The sequence below is a fragment of the Melanaphis sacchari genome, unplaced genomic scaffold, assembly GCF_002803265.2.
Source record: "Melanaphis sacchari strain LSU unplaced genomic scaffold, SCAv2.0 Contig1_pilon_pilon, whole genome shotgun sequence".
NCBI classification, from domain to species: Eukaryota; Metazoa; Arthropoda; class Insecta; order Hemiptera; family Aphididae; genus Melanaphis; species Melanaphis sacchari.
The window spans coordinates 2,920,178-2,946,593 of NW_020270976.1; the positions used below are offsets into that span (position 1 = coordinate 2,920,178).

Sequence of the window (26,416 nt, forward strand, 5' to 3'; positions counted from 1 at the left end):
TTTTTAAGTATTGTATTAATTTATATTGGTATATGAATAATTGTAATATTGATTATGCATAAACGATCAATAGTATAATATTTTATTTAATAATGCTATGTAGTACCTATTATTATAATATATTTAAAATATTATCAAAACAATACATTTAATTTAAATCTAAAATATTTAAAGAAAAATAAAAACTTTTCTTACGCTTAAATAATGTTGTGAAAAATTGTAATCATAAATCTATAGTTTTAAATTTCAAAACTTTTTTAGTGCCGCGTGGTTATTTATTTTTATTGCTTATTAGTTATTAGTATATCATTTTAAAAAATAAATAAAAAATATGTAACCTTCGCCCGTTACATTATTTTAGCTTAACGTATTGAACCAGATACTGAAAAAACTTACTAATTGGGTCGTAAAGTTTCGTTGTTTTTAGAACGTAATATTTTGGCTGTTATGCGGTGACACCATCTGACCATTTAACTGGCTAAAAAGTTCATGTCTTTTTTATGCAAAACGTTTCAATAAAACGAGATGGACTTTAACGAGTAATAAAATTATTGCGTGTTTTTGTCAATTTTACTATACGAATAATTTTTAGCGTAACAACCATATGAAAATATATATGTATTTACGTATACACATAAACAGTGTAGCGCACGATTTTATCTTCTTTTCTTGTTTAATCAACATTGTAAAAAGAAAAATAACAGGATCCACTCTATATGTGTATAGAGGAAGCTTTTTTAAAGCTATTTTATATTGAACGAACACAATCGTTATGTTTTAAGAATTTAGATTTTGTGAAGAACGGTTATGCAGACCGTCAGAGATTAGGTTATACCATGTTATTCACTATTCATATTCACCTCTATTTTTTCTTATAATAATAATATTGATTAAAATTTTTTTGTTTTTTTTTTCAACTGTAAGTAACATATAGATCAAATTTTCAATTATTTTGATTTGTATACGATATAAGGATTTAATATTTTTTCAATAAAGATACATAAAATATTAAAAATCAATTATCTGATTCACAATTTTATTAACAATAAAAAAGGCGTTATACGTTTGAATAACGAATTGGTATCGTTATAGGACACTATCTAAATCAGCTAAAAAATCTGAATGTTTGAAAATACGTTTCTTAAATATATTTATAAAATTTCCAATTAAGAATTTGAAAAATTCACTTTCAAAGAATAACAATGATGGGAACGAGCGTGCTTGATAAATCCTCTCTTATTCAAATTGAAAATAGCATGAGATTTATAATTATGTATAAAATAGTTTTATAAATATACCGGTATTAAAAATTCGTTTTGCATTTCCTCACCTTTATTCTCAACAGCGAAATATGTAAATAGACTAATACGTGGGGATGAAATGCGTCAGTAAATGCATTCGGTCGATAAATACGACTCTAGTCCAAAATCAATAGCAATAAATTATTAGTCACATCGTGATGATCTAAAATACACGTGTATTTTAGATATTCATGCAACTGATATAACAGATATAGTGTATCTTCAATATATTTAACTGTGTAGGCACAATTTAATAAGTAAGTAAGCAACAAAGTTTCAATTGCTATTTTTGTGATATTTCTTCTAAGTATTTTTAAAATAAGACTAATATTAATCATCATGGGTTAAATTGAAGATTATTATAATTACTAAAATAATTTTATTTCATTTTTTCCCACACTGATTATCTTTAAATACACGTATTTTATCGTTTTTTTTTTTTTAAGACTTTTATAAACTAATATCACTATTAAAATTCCTCGATTGCTTAAGGTAAGTAAATATTATCAAAATCACTTTTAAACAATTTTAAAGTTTTTTGATTAAGAATTTATTGATTGATGAATAATAGTATTATAATAATCAAAAATATATGTAACGAGTAAAAAGTATTTATGTTTTAACGAGATTGTAAATGTTTCAGCTTGTGTTTCGAGTGTTAGATAAATTTTTCCCGACATAATTGCTTGTCGTTTTATCGACAAATAAATGTGTAATTTATGAATAATGACATATTACTACACTAATCGTTTGTAAATTTACTGTATTTGTAATAAGATGAATTTCTATTGAACAGCTTTACAGCATAGTCATCAACAACATTACATATCTAGTTTACAGATGAATAAAGTCTATGGCCCTATCCGTATACTTCGAAACCTACAATGGTCGATTCGATATCTAAAAAGAAAATCACGAGCTTAACATTTTCTGTTCACACATAGTCACTAATCGACCTTCGGTTAAAACTACCGTTTATAATTCGTTTGATAGTGTGTGAAAATGTAGTCTCGAAGATTCATTGACATTATTTTTGTTCACGACATTATATAGCAAAATAGATATAGTAAATTATTGTATTGGCCACTCTTTTGATCACAAGTCTTGATAAAAATGAATTGAATGCTTTTAATCAGTGTTGTAAGTACACGATACGAACCTTTTGTTTGAGGCTATATATAACCATTTAAGCAGTTTAAGTGTCACAGAAATCTTGAGTTTATGTTAAACGGTTTTAAAAGCTATTAAACTTGCTTTATATGAAACTGAAAAAACTGTGATTTTCTAAATACATTTATAGTTGTTGTTCAAGAATAGCTCTGTTTAATCCATTTAAATTTAGATTATTTGGTTATAATAAAATAAAATAAATCATTCCGCATTAAATTACTTTACACTATTACGTATAGTGTCAGTTTTTCAAGTTAGCTTCCCTCTTATCTCCAAGAGATTACCTATCTGTTGAATGTGAATATATTTATATTTAATTTATATTATGTAATATTGATTCACATTTTAACTTGATGAGCGATCGACGTCGTTTTTATATAATATGAAATGCTAATGTCAGCCACAAGTTTAAGATTAAGTGTTTGGAAAATATTAATTGAGTGGGTATGAAGTATGAACACTATTTTCGATTACTGCTATAGTCCAAGTTGATTCATCCAAATTATCATGGTCAATTATTACCTTTAAGATTGTGTACAAATTACAATTTTCAATGATGTGTCACATTAATCATTTTTCTTCTAAAAAGTGTTATGCATAGGGTCGCTGAATGAACCCTCCGCGGAACTGACGTCGTTTACCATGAGCAGACTATATAGTAACATGTGTGAGTTACTCAGGGGTTTTTCGTTTCCTCCAACATCTCTCTGTATTACGGTGACTACCATACACAGTGATACGTTTATAGTTTGAGTCGGTGGTGGATTGTACTTGACAAGACAAACGCACTTTAGCCAGTTCAACTGACAAAATGAAACGAAAAATCAATCACTTTATTGTAAATGGCTGTAGGGGCACGCACGCGCTACGAATGATGCGATAGTAATAATGCCACAACGCGGGTCAGTAAAGGCACAAGGATTGGACACGATATTCGTTTTTAATGAATGAATTGCATTAAATCCGGGATAAAACCGCCGCCATAGAATTATGTGAGGTACAAATCATGGTTGTAGGTAAAAACAAAAAAAAAAAAACAGTCAAGAAAAGGTGAGGTGTGTAAGAGATGGTAGGTAGGTTTGGCACTCTTTACCGTATCATTCATCTCAGCGAAAAAAAAGGGTTACCTTTTAATTATGAATTTGAAAGCAACGGTAGATAAATCATAATCGTTTGTTCGGAAATCGATTACTTTGCAAAATAATGACAATTTTGCAGTTTTATAAATAGCATTGTATTCTATTGTTATGTAAAATATAGTCTATAATATAATTTTTTACATAAACGTATTAGGAAGCACTTGATCCTACTGAAAAATGAAGTAAAATAAGACATTATAACGTTATAATGTTGTAAGCACACATTATCCAACAAATACTAATTTTTCGAAAACTACTGATAAGAAGGAGATAAAGCGTGGAGAGAAGAAGAAATATACAGAGAGTTTAATATATATGAAGGAAACATCGGCATACATATTTGTCATCTGTAATCTAGTTCGATTTACTAGTAGATAATGTTATACAGAATAAGTATAGATATTTGTTTTGAATGTAATATATTCACAGAAAATTGAATTTAATATAATTTCCAAATCTTAAGTTAACGTGTTTAAGATGAATATATATTTCCATTAGTGTACAGTTATGGAAATGTAAAATATATTTAACAAATTTTCAAAGTGAAATGTTGCTATGCACAAGTAATTAAACAGAACGATTTTTTTCACTTGTTTAGTATGATTGAAGAATTATGATTAGGGCCCAGAAGTATGCATTTTAAATTATTTTTTTTGGAACATCTAAGACATTAAGTATAACTTATGTTTCTGAATGGTATTTGAGCGAAGTGTTAAAAACAAATTTAAGTCTATACTTGAGAAACATTTTGTATTTCAAATGTTGTTAACAATTTTAAAAATTCTAAATAGTGAAGAAACTTTAAGTGAGTATTTTCCTGATGACTTTAGTGCTAAAGATTAGATTCATATCTAATTTACTCCAATTACTTTAGTAGACGTGAAGAAAAATTTTCTTAACTATAAATATTTACTATTCGATAGTCGTTGTTTATTTAATTTTGAATACTTTAAGTATCTTTTAATAATACAATACAATAATTTTAAATAATCTGTAAGTTTTTATATTTTTAATTTGTAAGGTCATTTTTAAATCATTTTTTAATTTTTATGTCATATTTACATTTTTAAGTCATTTTTCAATATTTTTTTTGTTAAAGATTATCACTTCTGGTGTAGAAATGTAAGCACATTAATGAAAAAAATTAAAACGACATTACGACATTAAGACTGATGACAAAAATATCGCTAGGATATAAATCAGTTAAAATATTACACCGTTGCCTATTATAGCAAATTAATTAATATGATAATAACTATCATTAAAATAAGCAATTTAAATAATATTTTATAGTTAAGATTTGTATTTTATATAAGTACAGGCATAACTAAATAAATTAATTTTATGCGTATTAGTTAAATACATTTTCAGTAATAATTACTTTGCTAAATTAAGAATTTAAATAAATTGCAGATTAGTACACTTTACATCCATAGATATAATTTGTAGTTTTAAATCACGAGTTATTTTAATTATAAATTATTTTTTTTTTTAAGTTAATCATTTCAATTACATATATTTACTGTGAAACTTTTGTGAATAAAAAAAATATTATTTCATATTATTTATTTACATATGAATAATTTTTAATTAATTTAAATTATTTTACCCCCTTTTTATTGATAGGCCTATAAAATTAAATTTTTAATTAAATTAAAATTGTTTCATCTGTGTATATTATAAATAAACATGGTTTTAATTATTATAACTATTTAAATTAGGTATTTTACACTTATATATGACGAACTCAAAGTTTTAACCAACACATTTATAAGTTCTGCCAATTTGGTATATTAAATAAAGCAATTAAAAACTATCGTATAAAAGTTGTTTTTTTTATTCCATCTTAAAAGTATATTTAATTTTTAAAATTATAAATCATTATTGCTCAATTTAATTTTAATAGGTTTATAGAAAATATTTATTGAAAACAGTTAATTTTTAAATATAAATAATGTATTTTTACATTGAATAATAATAGATTTTAAATAAGTACCCATTAACGTTAAATAATATGATTTAAACAAAAAATCAATGAAAACAATAGTTATATTTATAGACTAATCTACTCATATAAAAAATAATAAAATTTTCGCTCTTACATATTTTATTACCGCTGTTCTCCAAGATTTACAAAAACCAAAAATATAAGATAATAATATTACATAAAATCCTCTTTTAAACCTATTTAACTTAACATAGTATCATGAGGTTAAAACAATCAATAGCTAATTGACTAACTGCCATTGCTACATGTTATGAAATTCCATCAATAGATGGATTCTTCAATAAATTCCACTGTTATTTAAGAATTAGCTAATTTATTTTATTGAATTTGATTTTGTATTATCTTATTTTATATTAACCTAAATAACATGTGTGTTAATTGTAAAGAAGTGAAATACAAATTGTACAACTCCTAATTTAAAAAAAAAAAAAAATAGCAAATAATTACCGTATTAATCACTTAGTACTAAATAGTAATGAAGTTGGTTTTATATTGATAAAAAAATGAATTCTTAACGGTATCTTTTATTTTAGATTTAAAACTGAAATGTTAATTGTCTATTTATATTATGTAAAGAAAGGCTAAATGAATATAATGTTTAATATTTAATTTTTATAGTTATTATCAATATCAAGTAAATAAATAAACAAAAATCTTAATAACGATTCAGAAATCAGATACATATAACAGAGGAATCAATTTTTTTAAGTGTGAACCTATCTAAGATAAAAGTCTAAATTGTTTAATATTTGATTTTATTTTCTTATTAAATAATCTTCTTCTTAATAGCAAACTCACTAGGTAAAATTTTTATTTAAATTATAAATAGATTTTATTAATTTAAAAAAAATATAAGTATGTTAATCATAATAAAAGATAAATACATATCCACAAAATAACATACATATTTTTTTTTATTGATTATACTATATCCCTATAAACATGCATACTTTGTGGATTAAACTCTAAGTTATGATATATTAATTTTAACTTTATGGTTTGTCTTTATTTCCTTGACCATTCCTAAAACTTATCATGATATATACAAGATACAACGATTGTTCTAGTCGAAAATTAGAAATAAAGTTGTTTTAAACACACAGAAAAAACTATTATTAGGCTTTAAGTTTTATTTTTTTTCAATTTTAAAACAGGAGTATAAATAATAAGAAAAATAGTTTTGAGATATAAGAAAAATAGTTTTGAGATACATAATGAAAAAAATAATAGAAATGTTACGTTTTTGTCACTATTACAAAATGGATATACAGTTACTACACAATTCAGTGACTGTTTACTTCATACCTACATAGCTATTTGCGATTAGAAATCGTAGGACATTAAACTACTTTTTCTTTGACACTCAAATTATTTTCTTTCATCTCTTTAGAATGATAATAGAAATAAAAAGTTTCATACACGCGCAAAAGTATAAAAAAAAAAATAAAAAAATAAAGTATAATACGAAAAAAACTTTTGTAATATAACACAATTGTAGTGTGTGTTATATGTACATTTTTTAGTTTTGTTAAATAGATTATAGTATAGAGATGGACATTTTTCTTTTCTTATCACGAGAGACTATAATGTTGATATCAATTTTAAATTGTCAGAGAAAAAATGTATAAGCATCGTGAAGACGTATTATTATAAATGTTGTTTCCGTATTCAAAATGATATTATTCATTTTACAATTCAGTGCGTACCACAATGAAATATATGACAATAAATGAATACATTATTATGTTACATAATATGTGTATTTATTTAATTTGCACGTAAACTTTTTTTTAATTTTTTTTACTTGTTTGTATTTGCTAACACATTTTTGTAAATTTAATAATGTATTTCAAAATTACTTTTTAATTTCAATTTAGGTGTTTAATATTATATTTTTAACTTATAAAACTTTATTAACCTTGTTTTAAAGTTTTACTTATAAAAACCACGGATAATCCATTATAAATGTTTTAATATTAGCTTTTTTAAACATCTTTAAAATGCATTACTATTATTAGAATTTAAGTCTGTATAACTATAAGTCTATAAGTAATATATAACACTATAAAAATGTCAACAGCTCATACAAAATAATGTTTTTTTATGTTATGTTTATTCTATACATGTGAGACGTAGATATATATTTAATATGCGTAGCACCTATATTAAATTAATTAAATGTTTATCATAAAAATTGTGTGAACTATATAAGTCATGTTATGTGATCCGCTCTACTTTTAGAAATAAGAATATTTTTGTAATGTTCATATTTACAACTGTATATTAATGTGTTTTGATAAAATCTTCAATAAACTAAGTAAACTTAAATATTCTTGTTTTTTAAAGTCTTGATATCGTGTTAAATATAATAAATGAGTAGTGCTCATAGTACTTATAATCTAAAATATTATGAAAAAAAAAATAAAAAATGACTAAGATTATTATGTTTTGAAAAGAGACTTTTTAAGTTAATTGTGATGAAAGTTTACTAGTATACTTTAAATTTATTTATTTACTTTACAACTTACAAAATTATGTTAAATAAACTTAAAGATGAATTTTTAAGTTTTCAAAAATGCTATTTACCAACAAGCATAATTCATTAAAATGAAAAATAAGTTAATTTATATTAAAATAGTTGAAATGATTATAAAATAATAGTATATTTTGTAACATTTAATTTTTTTTACTTATAACCTTCGATCATGTTAAAATATAGGGAAACTTCCATATTAATCTATTTTTTACTCAAAATTATCTAGTATAAGATACTTGAACTTGTTTATTGATTACAATATTAGAGTATAGAAAATAGTGTTATAATTTCACCACATAAGTCAATATAAGACATGTTATTATTTTAATATTATATTTACAGAAAATATATTGTGATTGAAGACAAACTCGTTAAGTGTAACAGTTTTAATTAATAATTTTATTACTTAGCTATACCAAAAAGTTTTAGTTGTTGGTGGGTAGTTGATAAGAGCTTTAAGTGACTATATTATGAAACTGTTTTCCTTCAACATCAGATTTAATAAAAATTGAAAAATCAAATTTATTAACAATATATTATTAATGAAAACGTATACTGAAAAATATCTAATACATTATAAAAGTCTACTATTCATAAAATTTAAGCTAAGAATCTTGAAGAAATAGTGGAAGAATTGTTCAAAAATATGAAGACATTCGTATAATTAGCAGATTAAAATCACAGTTAAATAAATCTTAAACATCGTCTAAACTCTAAACCGTTGTTGAACAACTATTGTCATGACTTTGTGCTAATGTATTTTCGTTGGCACAACCAATTGTAATTTATTTTTCTCTAGACACATAATATAAGCAAATAACATATTAGGATATGTCTATTTTACTATATTATTATTTTTTATGTTCTTAAACTAGCATATTATGGTAGCTAATAAAAGACTATATTTATGATACCGAAAGAGGTGGCTGGATTATTCCTTAAAAGTATTGGCAGCCTTTAAAGGATTTTTGCTATTAGTGACGCAGATCACGGAGGCACATGTTTGAAAAGCGAAAAATCGGATTAAAAAATATAAAATAAAAATAGCAACAACAGCGATGATCGTAGTACGATAATAATAATAAAATTATGGGAAAAACACACCGGGAAAGTGGATAAACGTGGCGCTCTTAGTACGTATTCTGTTAAATTACCGTCCTATGCTAACTTGTACATTATATCAATTAATATTAAAATATAGATTCAAATAAAGCGTTTTAACTTGATTTATAGATGAGTGGTAGTTCAACTTTTGTGTACTGTAATACGTAAGAAGTAGCAAATACTAACCTCTAAGGACTGGAACTAAACCGAAAATCGTCAGTTCTGCATAACAAAATTCTTTAAATTATTGGGAGCTGGTACATAATAGGAATCGAAATTAAATATTCTCATATAATCTTAACAAAAATTATCATCCATATTTTTAAATGGAAAAGATCGGGTTTTAAAGATATTTTAAATTTTTTATTTTACCTTTTTAATCATTTTTTCTATATAAGAATTTGTGTTGATGAACTAATAATATTGAATTGTTCAAAGTACTTTTGGGTTAGTGAAGCTTAAGAATTTAAATATCTATTTTTATTTATATTTTATATTTATATAAATGTAATACATATTATTATTTTGCGTATGTATAAAAATTGAACAGACACTAAAGAAAAAAAAATTAAAAAAAGTTTAAATCATTTAATATCGGTTATAACTTAAAGCCTAACATAAGTCAGTTATTCCTTATAAATTCAATACAGTAGTTAAGTACTACTAGAACTAAAACCGATACTGAAAAAAAAACATAACAAAAGCTACCAGACAGTGTTAACAGCTTTTAACTGAGATCGAGGAACAAGTACGATAGTCGACAGATTAAACCCGAATCAAAATGATAAAACGAGAATAACACTACTGCGTCCTAATCGTATTATCGAGTATAAAAATCAAACATATTACTAAGTACACAAACACAATTACAATTTTGGAATTACTTAGAATTACTTATCTTGAAAACTTTAATGTCTAATGTAAAAGTTTGATTAGTGCCAAATGTTTAAATGAGTTCGTTAAGCTTATAATGGTCAGTGTCATATAATATAAAACTAATATTGTGATAATTTTAACATAAGTTTTACAACATAACAAATTTATAAATCGATAAAGTTTTCGATAATTGTACATAATAAGATATGATCTATGTGATAATATCTTTTATACAACAAATACGCGAAACTAATAATTTATATAAAATGTCAGTTTAAATGTGGTATCATTGCTTTAAATAATGTATGCTCAATTGTGTTGTTAAAATAGTGAATACTAAATTATGATTTACATTTTTGCCGAGTCATCATCCAAATATTAAAGACCTTTTATACTTAAAATCAGTAAATTAACAAAACTTGTTTACGTCGTTTTGTTCAAACATACAAAAACTACAATCATACGAGTATAAAAATTTATCGAATTTTATATTTTTATAATCATATAACTTTAATTTTTTTTATTTTTATTTTTTTTTTTTTTTTTTGTCATACTAATAAGAAAAATGCATTTTTTTTTTTAATGTTATCTAATGATTAAACATTTTGATTAAAAACACTAAATGATAATACCTACTTGATTTAATAATTTAGTTGACACAACGTGTAATCGCCTAAACTGCTAGGTACAGCTAGTGTCCAATACAAAAGAATAGTATAAAATTTAATCGTATATACATAGTTAATATTTATAAAAATTAAAAAGTAACTTAACCAACTCGAATGCATTTTTTTTTTTTTTTTTTTTTTTTATCATAAACTTGTCCATCTATTAATCCTTGATAATTAATTACATTGTAATACAGCATATTGTAATAAATAAACGATAACAATGCACAGAGTATCGTACGGAACTCCGTTTCGTAAAACTTATGTCTAAACAATCGTGCCAAAACGACGATGGTGATCGTGAAATCGTCTCGTATAAAAATATACATATTAATATTATTTGTACGTACCTGTATCGGAAACCAGCAGAAAGCGAATATGGCGACCACGACGACGACCATCCGGGTTACCCGCTTCTTGCCCCTCCGGCTCTCAGCCGACGGTGGCTGCCCGCCAGGGTTCACTCCTTTCCACAGTCTCATCAGCATCAGCACGTAGAGGATGCATATGATTGCCAGTGGTATCGCGTACGACGTAAGAAAGAAGAATATCTGAAATGTCCGACAAACACAATCGATTGTAGTCATGTACGCAAAAGTGGTAGAATATGTAAAAAAAATAACAATGATATTGTTATGCGGTAAGGCAATACGCGTATAATATAATAACAACTATGCGTATACCCGTGTAATGATATTGCAGGCCATCGGACGTTTGAATGGAATTAGTTTAAAATATCAAAGCACGTTTAAAAAATAGCAACAAAAATGTATAGACCATTTGCGCTGTACAAACAATATTATATTGTATTGTTGGTAAAAGAAATGTTTTGAAGTCTAATCATAATTTTAAACATAATATTATTGTATTATGCTATAAATTTATACCAAAAATATATGAAATTAATTATATAACTTGAATAATATCTTCTACGTTAATATTTATTACCTACCTTAGCGTAAGGAACACATATATTATGGACTATGGGTAAAAATAGAATTGTGAAAAGTTTAAAACAATAAAGTTATTTCATTGTTATTATTACATATGTATCATCTCTGTTATTGTTTTTACCGATAACAGTTCCGAATAGACTTAGTTTTTGAAAGAGTTTATCTATTATATTGTGTTATTATTGTTTTTCTGTTCGTAAAATATGTGAAACCTATTTTTATAGCAATAAATAAAACGATGAAGCTTAAATAATTTTAGTTGTCCAAAGCATTATTTTATTCGTAGCTAATAATAAAATCAGTATAGTAAACTATTATACTAGTAAAACTATATTATCATAAAATCAATTTGAAATTTCTTGGAAATATACAACAAAATGTAAATAAAATTAAAATTGTTGTTTTTACAAAAACATCAGTATTAATTTAATCCGTGTTGTTTTTTGGTTTTATTAAATTTAAAGTTTTGACAATTAGTTTTAAATTTATGTCCAGTAAGGTTTTTGTACTTAAATAAGTACTAGCTCGGTAAATGACCATTACATAAAATATCAACTATGTTCAAGATTCATAATATTTATGGTATGATACGATATGAAAAATTAAAGAACGTTTTATTTTTTGGGTGATTTGGCTATAAAAAATCATATCAACACAATTTCTATAAGACTATAACCATACATATTATGTAAATTGCATTCAATTATTTAATTACGTTTTTGTATATTCTGAAAATTTTCTAGAAGCCACTAATTTTTTTCATTCTTTGATTCAAAAAATGATATTCGGTATATTATTACATAAAATATAATACAAATATATTATTATATAGGTATGAAAAAAAAAACTATTATAAATTAGAAACTAATCTAAAACTCAATATTTAAATAACTGCAATCTAGTAAAAATATATATTAGTCTGTAAAATTCTAATTAATAATGGATTTATTCATTTTATACAACAAATTAATAATTATAATATTATAGAATATAAATTGTAAAATTTGTCATCTACGTTTGTAAATACTTTATAAAGAGTTTTAGCCTAACAATTAACAACGATGGTTTGAGGGTAAATACAGAACCACCTGTAAAAAAGTTTTTCTATAATTGTATTCTTATAAATAATATGATTATTATTATAATTATTCTTTTGTTTCAATTATTTATAAAAGTATAAAAATACAGTTATTTTGTCATAAAAAAGTTTCTGAGGTGTTGTTAATGAATAACTCCCTCCACAAACTATTCATATTATGCTTATTATGATAAAATTTTTTTGTTAACTATTATTTATTGTTTTCAATAACAGATTGTAAATATATTTTAATTAAAAAAAAATAATTATTTTATTTTTCTCCTAATATATAATTTTACTAAGGTTTTAATATTTTTAGAGAAACTATAAAATTTTACGGAGCACAGTTATAAAAATACAAAAATAATGACAATAAGCAAATCCGCAAAAGTTAATCCATCTTAAGTTTCTTAACATCCTCAATAATATTTTGATGACATGCACACGGTTTAAATTAATATACACAATATGTATTAGATTATAGTTTGGAATTTTATCCATAGTAATTTAATATTATTTTAATGATCATGAATATTATTATAATATACATATTTTTTTCATCTTTATTATCAATACATCGCAGTATAATATTATGTTCGTAATGATTATTTAACAATATACCTGTATGATATAATTTTTAAAATAGTATAGATTTATTCCAGACCTTTGTAACAGGTTTTTTTTTAATAATGATCTTATTTAAGTCCGACAACTAAGACCATTAGCTATGCATAGAAACAGTAGATTTTTTGTGTAAGGTTTGATTAAAACACGTGTGTGTATGTGTGTACGCCATGGATTCGTCACTAAGAACTTGGGTGATCACCCATCCGAGAGCTAGCGACGCCGGCCGATACTTGATATCAGAACACATTAGTGACTGAGGTCAACCACCGCGCCACACCAGACCACAAATAACAGATTTAAATTATAGTTATTTTGACATTTTAATTGTTTTTTCGTTTATAATAATATTTTATATTTTATAGAAAAAAAATAATAAAATCAAATTTAAAATGGATAAAATCAACTCAAATTTAACACAAACTGTTGATAAAATATTTAACATATTTTTATAGTAACTAGCACAATTATAAAAATGGCCAAATTCACTCTTACATACCGTCAAATGGGCACGAGTAAACGTTTAATTAATTTGCATAATGATTTTTATAGGTACGAATAATACATTATACATTAGGTCATATATCAATAAATAAATATGAAAATAAAATTTCTAAATCTAAACGAAACGTTATACAAAGAGTAAGAATTTACATAAATTGTCTAAAAATATAAGTATGTTAAAATGTGTATCTGTCAACTAAGTGATTTACGACTTTCACTTGTTTATATTTTTAATATTTTGTTGTACTCTAATAACAGTATGAAAAATATAAATATATTTCCATCTCGTAATCATTTTGACTGACAATCACTTACTCTTTGTAATTCTATTTTTTTACTTTTACCCAAATATTAGTAAAATATTATTACTCATTTATATTTAATACGTATAAATGTAAAATTGATACAATTTAATTTTTAATTTTTTACTTGATTATGATATTCAAGTAATATATAAATACTTTAAAGTTATTCTATGTTTGTGTTCAATATTATTTAAAAGTAACACATTATTTTGATTTTTGAAGAATAATTTATATTAGCTATATCTTATTGTAGTTTTCAGAAAATATATCAAACTAATCATTATAATATAGTATAAATAACATGGAATAGGTACGTAATAAGAGAAATAAGGACATAGCAAATTAATAACTTTATTTGAATCTATAATTTAAGTTATTTTTATTTCTAAATTAATACTGAACTAATTAGAAATCATTTTATGTAATAATTATGTATTTATAAGTTCTCTATTAATTTTTTTTTAATCAAACCACACAAATTTATAATCCAAAGACATTAAATTAAAAGATATTTTTTTTAACTATAATATGACCCATTTTACCTAAATGTTTTATGAAATTAGTATAGTAGTTGATTTCTGATATTACATTCTAATATGAAAAATACACTTTTTAATCAAAATTTGCTTTTGAATAATAAATTATTCTAAATACTCGATTTTAATACTTGCAAAAACCATTTATTTTACAGAAAAATCCATGAATAATAAGTACCATATTTAAAAAAATATATGTCTAAATATTTTTTTTTTTATAAGTAATATATCATAATAATTGTTTTTTTTTTTTTTTGAACAATACATGCAGTATTAACTTTTTTTTTTAAGTTACCAAAAGAAAAATGAATTATAACAATATTTGTTTTTTTCACTACTCATATATATTTTTTTAATAGCTACATACATATAATCAAGCCTCTAAGAAAAAATCACATGACATGTAATAAATTTAATTATTGATTTTAATAAATGTATTATAAAGCCTTTAATACTAAATGCGATAAGTTAAAAGTTAAAAATGAATTATTTGTTGTTTTTTTTTTAAGTTACCAATAATAAATAAATCGAACTGCGGTTTCGTTATACGTTTTACAGCTATTTTGTAAGAAGATATCAAGTGGATCGGCATTTATTTCTAAGGATAATATGTTATATTGTAAATAATATACATATACTTTTATTAGTAATTGTGTATGCTAAACAAATTTTTGTGAATGGTTTCTTATACTTTTTTGAGTCAATTCCGACAATGTAAACTGGAGTAAATAGAATTTTAGTAAAATAACATAAATGTGGACTAAATATTAATTAAGACAATTTCAATCTGCATAAAAAGTTATAAATAAAAACGATACGCTTCAAGTACCTATGAAATATATTTTTTAGTGTTACAAATAAGTTAGTTATTTCAATTATTTGAAGGAAAATTATTATTTTTAATATTTTACGTATTTATTTCAAATGAATTTAAATAAAGAAATCAGCGCAAAGATCATAAATGTACCCATAAAAATCAAAATGATAAATAAACAACACAAGTATTAAAACATTTTGATCACAACAGTGATTGATGGTTGTAAAACAGACATTTTTAATGATTTATTTCTTCAAAATCTTAATTTTTAATTTTTATTTAATTATTTACACTTATCTTAAGAAAAATATCGAATTTAAATTTGAGATTATAATTTATTTAATACTAGAAACCTTATACTCATATTTGTTAAAACCATGTTTTTTAATATAATATGTAGACCTCTCATTGTATTGTTAATGCTGTACAGATTTTTTTCTGGGTCATAATCTAAATAATAAAATACCATTATTAAATTAGCTACTTATAATTTCAGAAACCAAAAATATACTATACAAATAATACATTATTAATTATTTCAAATAATATTTGAAAAGCTTAAATATATTGGTGTATAAATATTGTGTTTATTAATCTTTGGTCATGAATGGATGTCATATTTTCTCTTTGACTATAAGTTAAATATTTTTCAAACACTTGACATTATAAAAAAAAAAAAATAAATAAATAACGATTATTTTAATTTAATGAGAAAATCCTAAACACTTATATTTGTAACTATATTTCATTGAGACAAAAAAAAAAAAAAAAAAAAAAAAAATTGAACAGTCCAATGCTATCAACTAATGATCCTGATAAATGGTTGTCTCATAATAAGCTTATTATCTTAGGTAATCAAATAAATAACAATAGAATAGTATAGATTAAAAATGATGGTATTCCTCTCACTCTTGTGGCCTAAGAAAGTTAACGCTTAGCGATTATACATTGTCGTGATATTATTATATTATTATACAAATGTCACTTAGCAATATTTGAAAGCAGATCAATATGACCCCGAAAGCCACTTGATCGCATGTCAACTACAGTATGACAGCCGGTCCCCAAGAGACGTCACATTTCGAAGAGAGAAGACGACCAGCCCAAAAAAAATCTACCGTGAATTTTTCATAGAACCGTTGTACACAGTTAACTTGAATGACCACGTCATTAAAGGAATGCGAGTTTAAGATTCGTGGGTACATAAAAGCTTTCCGAACATCACCCGAGAGATAGATAACATTGTCCTGTGATGACTCCGATTTGTAGCTATACCTATCTACGGTTCCCCTCCCATCGTCGTAATTCCCCATGCGTCATTGGATATGACCAGTGACTAAGCCTAGATAGTTGGATCCTCAGATCGACTTTTGCTTATTATATCGTTGTCCAAGTTCTACTTGGATTTTAGTGAGAGAGAAAGGTAATTATCCACCATCATTCCTTATCATTATCCATGCCACAACTGAAAATATCTGATTACCTATACTATCTGGTGGTTTAAGTCGTACATAATCCTTTTATAGCTACCGTCTATCTTAAAGGATTGGAAAACAAATCATCCATTAGTAAAAATCACAAATCAGTAGTAACATCAATGGATTTTAGTCTAGATAAATGGTTTAGAAGCATAATTTTAATTTTTGATTTTGATCTTTTTTTACATTTATGTATTAAGATACAATTTTATATTTATAGTTTCTTTTTTGAAATTCAAGAATTTTTGAACGTGGTAAGAATGAAATATTAAAAGTTTAATGTTTGTGTCTAAAAATTATATACTAAACATAAGAAATTCTATATTTTCTGTATAAAATTTAAAAAAATTATGCAAAGTAATAGACTTACAACTAATGAGTTAAATAATTTATATTAAAAAAAAAAAAAATAATAATTAATTAATAATATTATATCATTTATAGAATTTTATTGTAAAATAATTAACTGGAAAAAATATGAAGTACCTGTTTAAAATAGTTATTTTTTTTTTTATAATTAAAATTAATTTGTTGATATAAGTGTAAAATTAATTGTATCATAGTATTCAACATTTTTTGAGTTACAAAAAATTATCCTTCAAAAATAATATGTCATGTTAAATTTAAGGTCTTATAAACCGCTAGTTATGGAATGATAATTATTTCATGCAAAAAAAAAAAATGATAGTATATTAAAAAATAATATGTAACTATAGAAATATAAAACACGAACATAAATAATAATGGAAAATAATGTTAATTAACGAATTGTTAGTTAACAGTGATATGAATAAAATTATAATTATCGTTATAATATTTATAACCACTAACTGTTATTTATAGATTATTTTAAAATAAACGCAAAATTTATTTTTAAAACATTTCTGTTAAACAATCTTCCTATTTAGTAATTGTCATAACTTATTTAAAATGTTAATGATTTTAATTGTATATTTCCTTCTCAATAATTAATTGTTGTATAAATATGATATGAAGTAGTGATAACATCACAATCGAGTAGCATACAGATATGTAAATTAAAAAATAAAATTTTACTCATCAATAATAATAATATAGTCATAATAAGCTTAAGCTATTTAATACAGTTCACCAACTAAAATAATACTAATCCTGTATTATTGTACATCTTTTATTTTCTATTTTTAAATACCCATTGATATATGAGCTTTTTTGATTTTGTGACAAAAAATAAATATTTTATATTATATTAACGTTCATAATGTACATAAATTAAAATGCTTGAAGGTAAATATTACAACATAAATTATTTACAATGAAAAATAAATAAAATCGGAACAACAGCATTTTTGTGGATGGTATTTATTTAACAGCTATTGAATAAAATAGTTTATTAAATTATAATAAAATGAAATTATTTAGCAATGAAACACCTGCTAAGAAATTTTGTTAATGTTAAATACATCAAAGAAAAAAAAATTATAATTTAACAAACCTAACTAATGTCTTGTCTTAAATCTTGTAAAATCTAATTACCTACCTACTTACAATGTATTATAATGTGTTTAAGATAATATTCAAATAAATAGGTTAATTAAAATGTTATATCAAATTAAAAATATGTTAACCAGTCTAAGATTATTAAAGATAACACTAACTGGATGAAGTAAACCTCTCGCCGGTATTTATTAATTATTAATATTATGGCATTATAAAAAAACTGAAAAAAAATGTGATTAAAAAGTAAAAACTAATGATTTGTTTAATCAAAAATGTTAGAGAACCATAGAGCAAAAAAAAATTATTTTAGCTTAAAGATAATTGATTAATATAAATGACGGCGGTACTAAAATGTGTGTACGTTAATTATTAGTTGAGGCTCTATAACACAAGAGAGATTGTCTCGAAAAGTCACAAGATTAGTGGCGGCTATATAATATAATTTTATACAAGAATCGCTAACGTGGTTTAGACTATTTATTAATATTTTGTTGTTGTAATCAACCAAGGTGTTATACAATTATAAATATATTATGATAAACTAATGTTATAATAAATATTTCCTAGTCACAGCAAATAATAGACGAATAAAAATACTCTATTTTAACAATTGTGATTTCTATATAAAATAAGTATGTTAACGAACGAAAATCAACTGCATTTTACATTTACACGTCTTTATAAACGAACGAATTTTTTAACTTTTATATTTTCATTATTTGGATCTTTTTACCAAGTAGAGTTATATATTATAATGTAATAATAATTTTTATTTTATTAATTTACTCTAATAAAATAATTTTTGTTGATTGTCCACACACTTATTTGGCTACTTTATATTAAGTCGAAATACCTAGTTTTAAGTATGACGTGTTGTATTATATTATAAGAAGTGTTCTCACTTCTCGCATAAACAAAATATATTTTATAGCAGTTGTTTTTGACAATGTATTGCAAATATTTAATTATATTAATACTTCCGTATAGTTTTGAGCCCACTGTAAACAATATCAATATGAATTGATAAAAAACAAAAATTGTAATATTAAATTATTACTTAATGATAGACATAAAGAAATTCGATTTTTACATTAAAAAACAACATCGAAAAATACAACATAAATATGATGTGTGGCAGTTATATTAAAAAATGCATGTGTATACTATATCACTTAAAAAATTAACATGAATGAGAATGAAACCGAGTGACAAGAATATGCAATCATGATCTATTAACAGACGAAGATATAAATAAAAAATTATGTTTAAAATCCGATGATGATTCATAAAAAAGTTATAACTGCCAGAGATTTTATAAAAGATTTGCCACACACAAAAAAAATCTGTGTATACCGGCTGCTAGGAATCTTATCGTAATGCAAGGCTAGAATATATATCGAAGCGAATACATCTAAAATAAAGAGGTATGTATATAAGATCTATTTGGCTATATTAAACCACAACCACAATATAAATAAACAACTAGTGGGCGATAAAATGGTACTGTAAACCATTAGAAAAATATACAATGGAGAATTTGTATGAGCGTACAGATACTGATTGACGAAAACAAATTATTCAAGAAGTATTCGATTTAGCTAAAAAAAAATAAAAACGAATATAGTAGTATAACAATCCCAAAAGAAATTGAAATTCTAAAATCTATAGCTCCAATACTAAGACGAAATATTGAAGAAATACGTTCTAAAAGCTATTCAAAATTGTTTTATTTAATTTTATATTTTTGTTCAAAATATTTATTTTGTTATTTTTAGTTATTTGTATGATAAATAATAAATATAATATATTATATTATGAGTTACGTATATTTATGAATTACGTAAATTTAAATTTATTAAAACGAAAAAACGTACCATCATTCATGAAAACCCACATACTTATGATAATCGTTTTTATTTTCAATATTTGTTGATTATAATAAATGACCTAAACCGCGTAGGTGATTCTTGTATAAAAGTAAAGACCACCTCCGCACTGTGCGATCTTGTAACGTCACACGACAAGATATCTCGGACTCTAGCGCCCCAATTAATCGACACGTACAAATTTTATTACCACCAATTTTATTTTTATTAATTAATTACGTATTGATTGAACCAAAGTAATTTTTTTTTGTTTCGCGTTTCTTAACATATACGTAATGTGTATTTACTGCGGTGAGTCCACGATCAGGATAAATTTGATCAAGGGATTCCCGGAGGTGTGAATATGGTATTTTATTAGTCACAATAAATAATATTAGGACTATAAATTAAATGTCAATAGTTTCGTATTGACAACAACAATTATAATAACCATTAAAATTATCATTCTAAATGGTTTTACTGTCATTTACTCATGTTAACGACAAAAAAACAATATTAGCCAGTAAGTACCTACAAACAAAAAAATTAATTCTAAATCCATTGAGTGCTACAGAGCGTTTGATGCTAGTATCGCGCGAAGCTTCAATAAAACATTTTAAGTATCGACGTCAAACGATAACATACCGTCAATGAATATCCAGGCGCAGCTAAATATTATAATATAACGTATAATATCGATTTCCGAGTGTACATAATAATATGATGTTAATTTGAATACCATAATTGGAAATAATGAGTAAGGTTCTACGTGACTACCTACGCTCTAATGTATTCATAAATATAGCTATTTTATAATTACTTCTTAGTGAATACTGGTAAACCGATGACTACGTCATCTTGTGAAAAATAAATAAATAATACGAACGTTATGATACACACAACGAGTATAATAATATGCAGATAACTAGCTTAGAACACGAAAACGTCTTCAGTGTAATTTCATAATGAAATTTGTATCGAGTTTATAAACTATCAAATTTACAAATTTGTTTATAATGTTTTCCGATTAAACGTGTTATTTTTATATACCTAGTATGTGCAAGGTCATTATCACTTATTGATCGGGGAAAAGGGCCGGGGTAAAGCTCATAGTATATATGGTTACCCTGGCGGTTTTTTTTGCGCTGATTGAATTTTAATTCGTCGGGTGTCTCTGTTTAGACTGACAACAGATGACAAAGTGTCTAAAGTATACGTCACGCACCTTTAATCCGTGTAACGCATTTTGCGTGTTCCGTATGAATACGCGTAGTAGGTACTTATCCATTAAAAAAGGGTAAGAAACTGGTGGGTGCGTGTGTGAATACAGCGGAGTCGTTTAGGGCAGAGTATCAATCATTACACCTTCGTGAAATTTCGAAATTCCCCGCAGACGAGGGAAGTTACAGTCACCGGTGGACGAAATGGCGCAACCATTACGTCTTTGTACAACTGTCCGTATGGGCACCGAGTCCGTTTTCCATTGTTTGTATGTGATTTATTCGCACAGTCATCTATTATCCAAAGCTATATACATTTTATTGTGTTTAACGTTTATCGAATATTGTTGTAATTCGCAGTACTGAAGGATCCACGTCGACGGTAATTCTATGCTCCGAATAAATCATGACGTGTAGGTATATTGCGCGTTTATAAAATATCGTAATAACTAATAAGCGTCAAATTTCTAATGCCCGATAACTACTCAGTGAAAACTATTGGTGTGATAATAATAGCCATCGGTAAAATTCCTAAATACAAATAAATCTAAATAATTTTTATATGCTATATTTATTATATATTTATATTACCGATAGTGTGTTGAACCCAAATAATTTATCTATGTATATACTTGTACCATATTGAATGTAATTATTTAAATTAACCTCCTTGATAATGTATACGTTTGGATATGTGAAATTAAATTGTATTACAGATTTTATGATAGTTTAATGTGAACTTTGAAAAAAATACTAGTTACCAAAAAGTTATAATTTCTGTGTGATGCCAAGTTTTACATAATATTGTGTATTAAAATTTATAAATACCTAATTATAATAGTTCAAAATGTATTATAGTATGAAATATTAAAATCTATAAAAATAGATAATAATATCATAAAATCGTTTGTGTAGGTTTTTAAATTTCTTATAAAGAAAAATGAAAAATAATTTACACTGACTTGGAGATAATGTCAAAAAATTGGGTAACAGCCAAACCATTTAATGCAAACCTGACTATTCAAGCTTTTAAGTCAATCAATCTTCGTCTGATTTCCGCGGTTCCTTGATTCACCGCGCTAACAATGACTTTAATAAAGATATGGTGGAATCTGATATTAATTCGACTGTCTTAAACACTTTAAACGAAGTTTAATTTGATAATCAATTTTAAAATATTGGATTCCTTCATTATCTTCAAAGAACGGTTTACCAAACAATTTGTCTACGTTTATGAAATTATTTGAAATATTATACAAATAATTAGTTTACATGTTAAATATATAGAATTTTATAGGAAAACAAAAATGTGCCTAATAAAAATATTTTATTTGTCAATTTCGTAGAAAAAAAAAATTTAATCTACTGTCAAATAGTATTATACAATAATCTTTAAATTACATAAAAAATATATTAAATTAAGTTGAATTCAATATTTAAAATTATCTTCTCAAGAAACATAAAAAAAAAAAATACACAAAATATAAAAATGTATTCGGATTTAATATGAAATAAATAATAATTGTATTATTTTAACTTTCACATTAATTGGACATAATGAGATAAAAAAGTAAATATTGTTGCCAATCAGTTTTCTATTGATTTTATTTTATTTATTTATTTTTAGTTGATTTGCCGTCAAATAAAAAGTATGCACGTTTATAATGTTAAGTAAAAATTGAAAAAAGAAAACCAGTTTATCTGAAATACTACAACAGTCTTTCTAAATAAATAAATAATTTATATTCACGTATAAAATATAACATGGTAAGTTGTTTATATATATAGCTTTATGTATTTGATTGCTTTAAATTTTTCTCTCATACAGTTTTGATGCAATATAATTGATTAGTTTTATTTATTTTTCCTACTGAAATATAGTACAGAAACAAATAAAGTAAATACTATACTAATATAAATTGGATATAATATATTTTTTATAAATATATTATAGATAGTACAAAAACATCTAATAATAATATTAAGTTTTATTGAATCCGTAAACATTTACTTTTATAATTTTGTAATACATTAAAACAGTAAAATGTAATAATATTTAAAAACATCATCAACATTTTTAAGATAAATATTGTTTAAATATATAGTAAGTTAAATTTGTTGTGCAAAGTTATGAAAAACAAATTAATAATTTTTAATTAAAAATAGGTATTCATAATATTCGACCTCGATGACTTTCGTATTTGCTAATAAAAAAATTATTTTTTAAGTTTTAATTTAGTAAAATATAATTGATAGTTTTTATTTTTTTTTAGATATATTTAACTAATAAAATTGAAAATTTTATACTTTAATATGAACTTTAAAAAAAAAAAAAAAACTGTATTACTCGATAATAATGTGTGATAACGATATCAATTGTCCAATATTGTTAACTGGATCTATAATATGACATTTTTCAACTAACTTTTCCTTTTTTTTTTTTTCAAATTTTGATTAATAGTGTGGCTGATGTGTTCCACTCGATTTAGATAGTAGCTAAAGTGACTATATTTTTTATACTTATACCAGAATGACGTATTTCTAAATATTATCTATTCCATTTATCATATTTTAATACATCTGATATTCCATTAATGTGAAGTAAAAAATATAATTTTCACATAGTTTTTAGATTTAAATGTTTTACTAAAATCAGTTATTTTAAATGATAATTTATAAGTTTCCAATGAAAATATACATATGCAGTAAAATTATTTTACAATAAATCATTATTAATGAATTTACATTTATAAGTATAGACTATAGTTATTTTGTTTATTTAGAATTTTAAGATAGCGAATTTCTTATAACTTATCGTGTGAACCACATGATTTGTTAAAAATAGTAATCGTTTATGTTAAAATAACTTTTATAGATTCCTCAACCAAAATGATAACTCTATCGTTATAAGCTAAATCAAAAAATTTACTGTTTAGGATCAGAACAAATAAATATTTATCTTTTGTGATTTTTGTTAGAAGCTTGGTATACACACGATTCCATAAATTAGATACTCAAAATATATTTTTGAATATAAATGATTTATACATTTAATAATTGTATGTATGTATATATTATTATTATACGTAATAAAATTTGAATAACTCTACAGCAATTTTCTACTTGTTCCTAAGACTTAGCAGTGTTATGTAAATATATAATAAATATTGATTTTTTTTTATAATACTGGATATATTATCGAAAGAACCCGTTGTATATTTAAACTTTAAGTAAAGAATATGTAAAATATAAGCAAAATATTTAATTTAAAATTCGGTGATAATCTTTGAATAGATTGAATATTCTTTGTACATTTTAATACTGTTATTCGAAGAATAACTTGATTTCTATTAATTTACACTCCATGAAAGAAGTTACCCGCTATAATTAAAACTAAATCAAAATATCGTGTACTCACATAATATATTTACTATATTATACAATAATATTATATCACAGGTGTCACGCATAAGTGTTTTTCATAAGTTGTTTAGTCTCTTTGGTATTGCAAGGCAACTTTATTTTTTGATAAGCCCAATATATCAAAAATGTCATGATTACATGTGGTACACAGGTGTCATAAAACAGTTTTAATCGTGGATATACACAAGTTTTAAAACTTCAAATTGGATTACAAATAATATTTGTGTATACAAAAACTACAAAATAGTTCATAAAAGAAAATGTTCACTGAACAAAGAAAAATAATTTTGTTTTCCACAGGTTAAGATATTGGTTAGTTGAACTTATAATGTCATTGAATAGATATTACATTATAAGTACATCGTGCATGTCACATTTACCGTACATAATATATATCGATATGAATTGATATACATAATAGGAATTTACATCAAAATTATTTGACTATAATTCTATATTACGACTACTTACTATACTATTTTTTTTTTGAAAAAAAATAAAAAATAAAAAATAATAATATCGCTTAAACGTAGCAAACATCAAATCATTATCTGTATTCATTGGCCTTAAATAAAAAAAAAATAAATATTTTCTTTATTAAAATTGACAACAAGGTATAATAAAAATGCACTATTTAAGTATTTTTTGCCGTATAATGTTTACGCTTTGGCGTCGTTAAACAAGTATAGTATATTTTGTATTATTATTGGGGTTAATAATAATCAATTATTATGGTATTAAGAAACTCATTTTAAATAAGTACTTGGTTCAAAATAATTTGTCCTTAAATTAACTTAATTTAAATTATTTTAGAATTTGTAGAATCACTAAAACAGTAATTTGATTAAATATTAAAATAAAATTTAAATATGTATTGTCTTATACCTATAGTAAATAAAATATTAATCTAATAAATATTAATATAGTTGATTGAATTATACTGGCAATAATTACAAACACAAAGGCTTAATTAATATTAGTTTAAATATTGGACTAAAAAATTATCTTACTTTAAATTAAAAAACATTAAATTTGTATTAACAAATTTAATAAAAATACATGTTTCAGAAAAATTATGACGTTTCCAAAGATTATATAATTATTATAGGTATCAATAATGTAGATACACATAATATGTTATATTTATATCTGATATATTAATATTACATTTAATATTATATAATACATACATATATAAATTTCATCAAACTGCTATAAATATTTTTATTTCCATTCAAACATTAATTATATAATAACTGAAAAGTTAATTCTAATTTAGGTTTTTATTTTTTTTGAACATGAGAAGAAAATTTTGGCTTTTTGTAATTATTT

The 26,416-nt window shown here is 23.9% G+C and overlaps 1 protein-coding gene across 3 annotated transcripts in view; it reads right to left on the reverse strand.

Moving 5' to 3' along the window:
* Positions 1-26,416, reverse strand: part of LOC112593138 (allatostatin-A receptor-like) — a 189,788-nt gene that overhangs the window by 133,585 nt on the left and 29,787 nt on the right. For all 3 annotated transcript variants that reach the window (XR_003114582.1, XM_025337445.1, XM_025337446.1), the window contains exon 3: positions 11,153-11,353. Coding sequence is in view for 2 of the 3 variants with exons in the window: in XM_025337445.1 (XP_025193230.1) it covers positions 11,153-11,353 (201 nt within the window). In the remaining variant the exon portion in view is untranslated. The remainder of the gene's footprint in view (positions 1-11,152; positions 11,354-26,416) is intronic.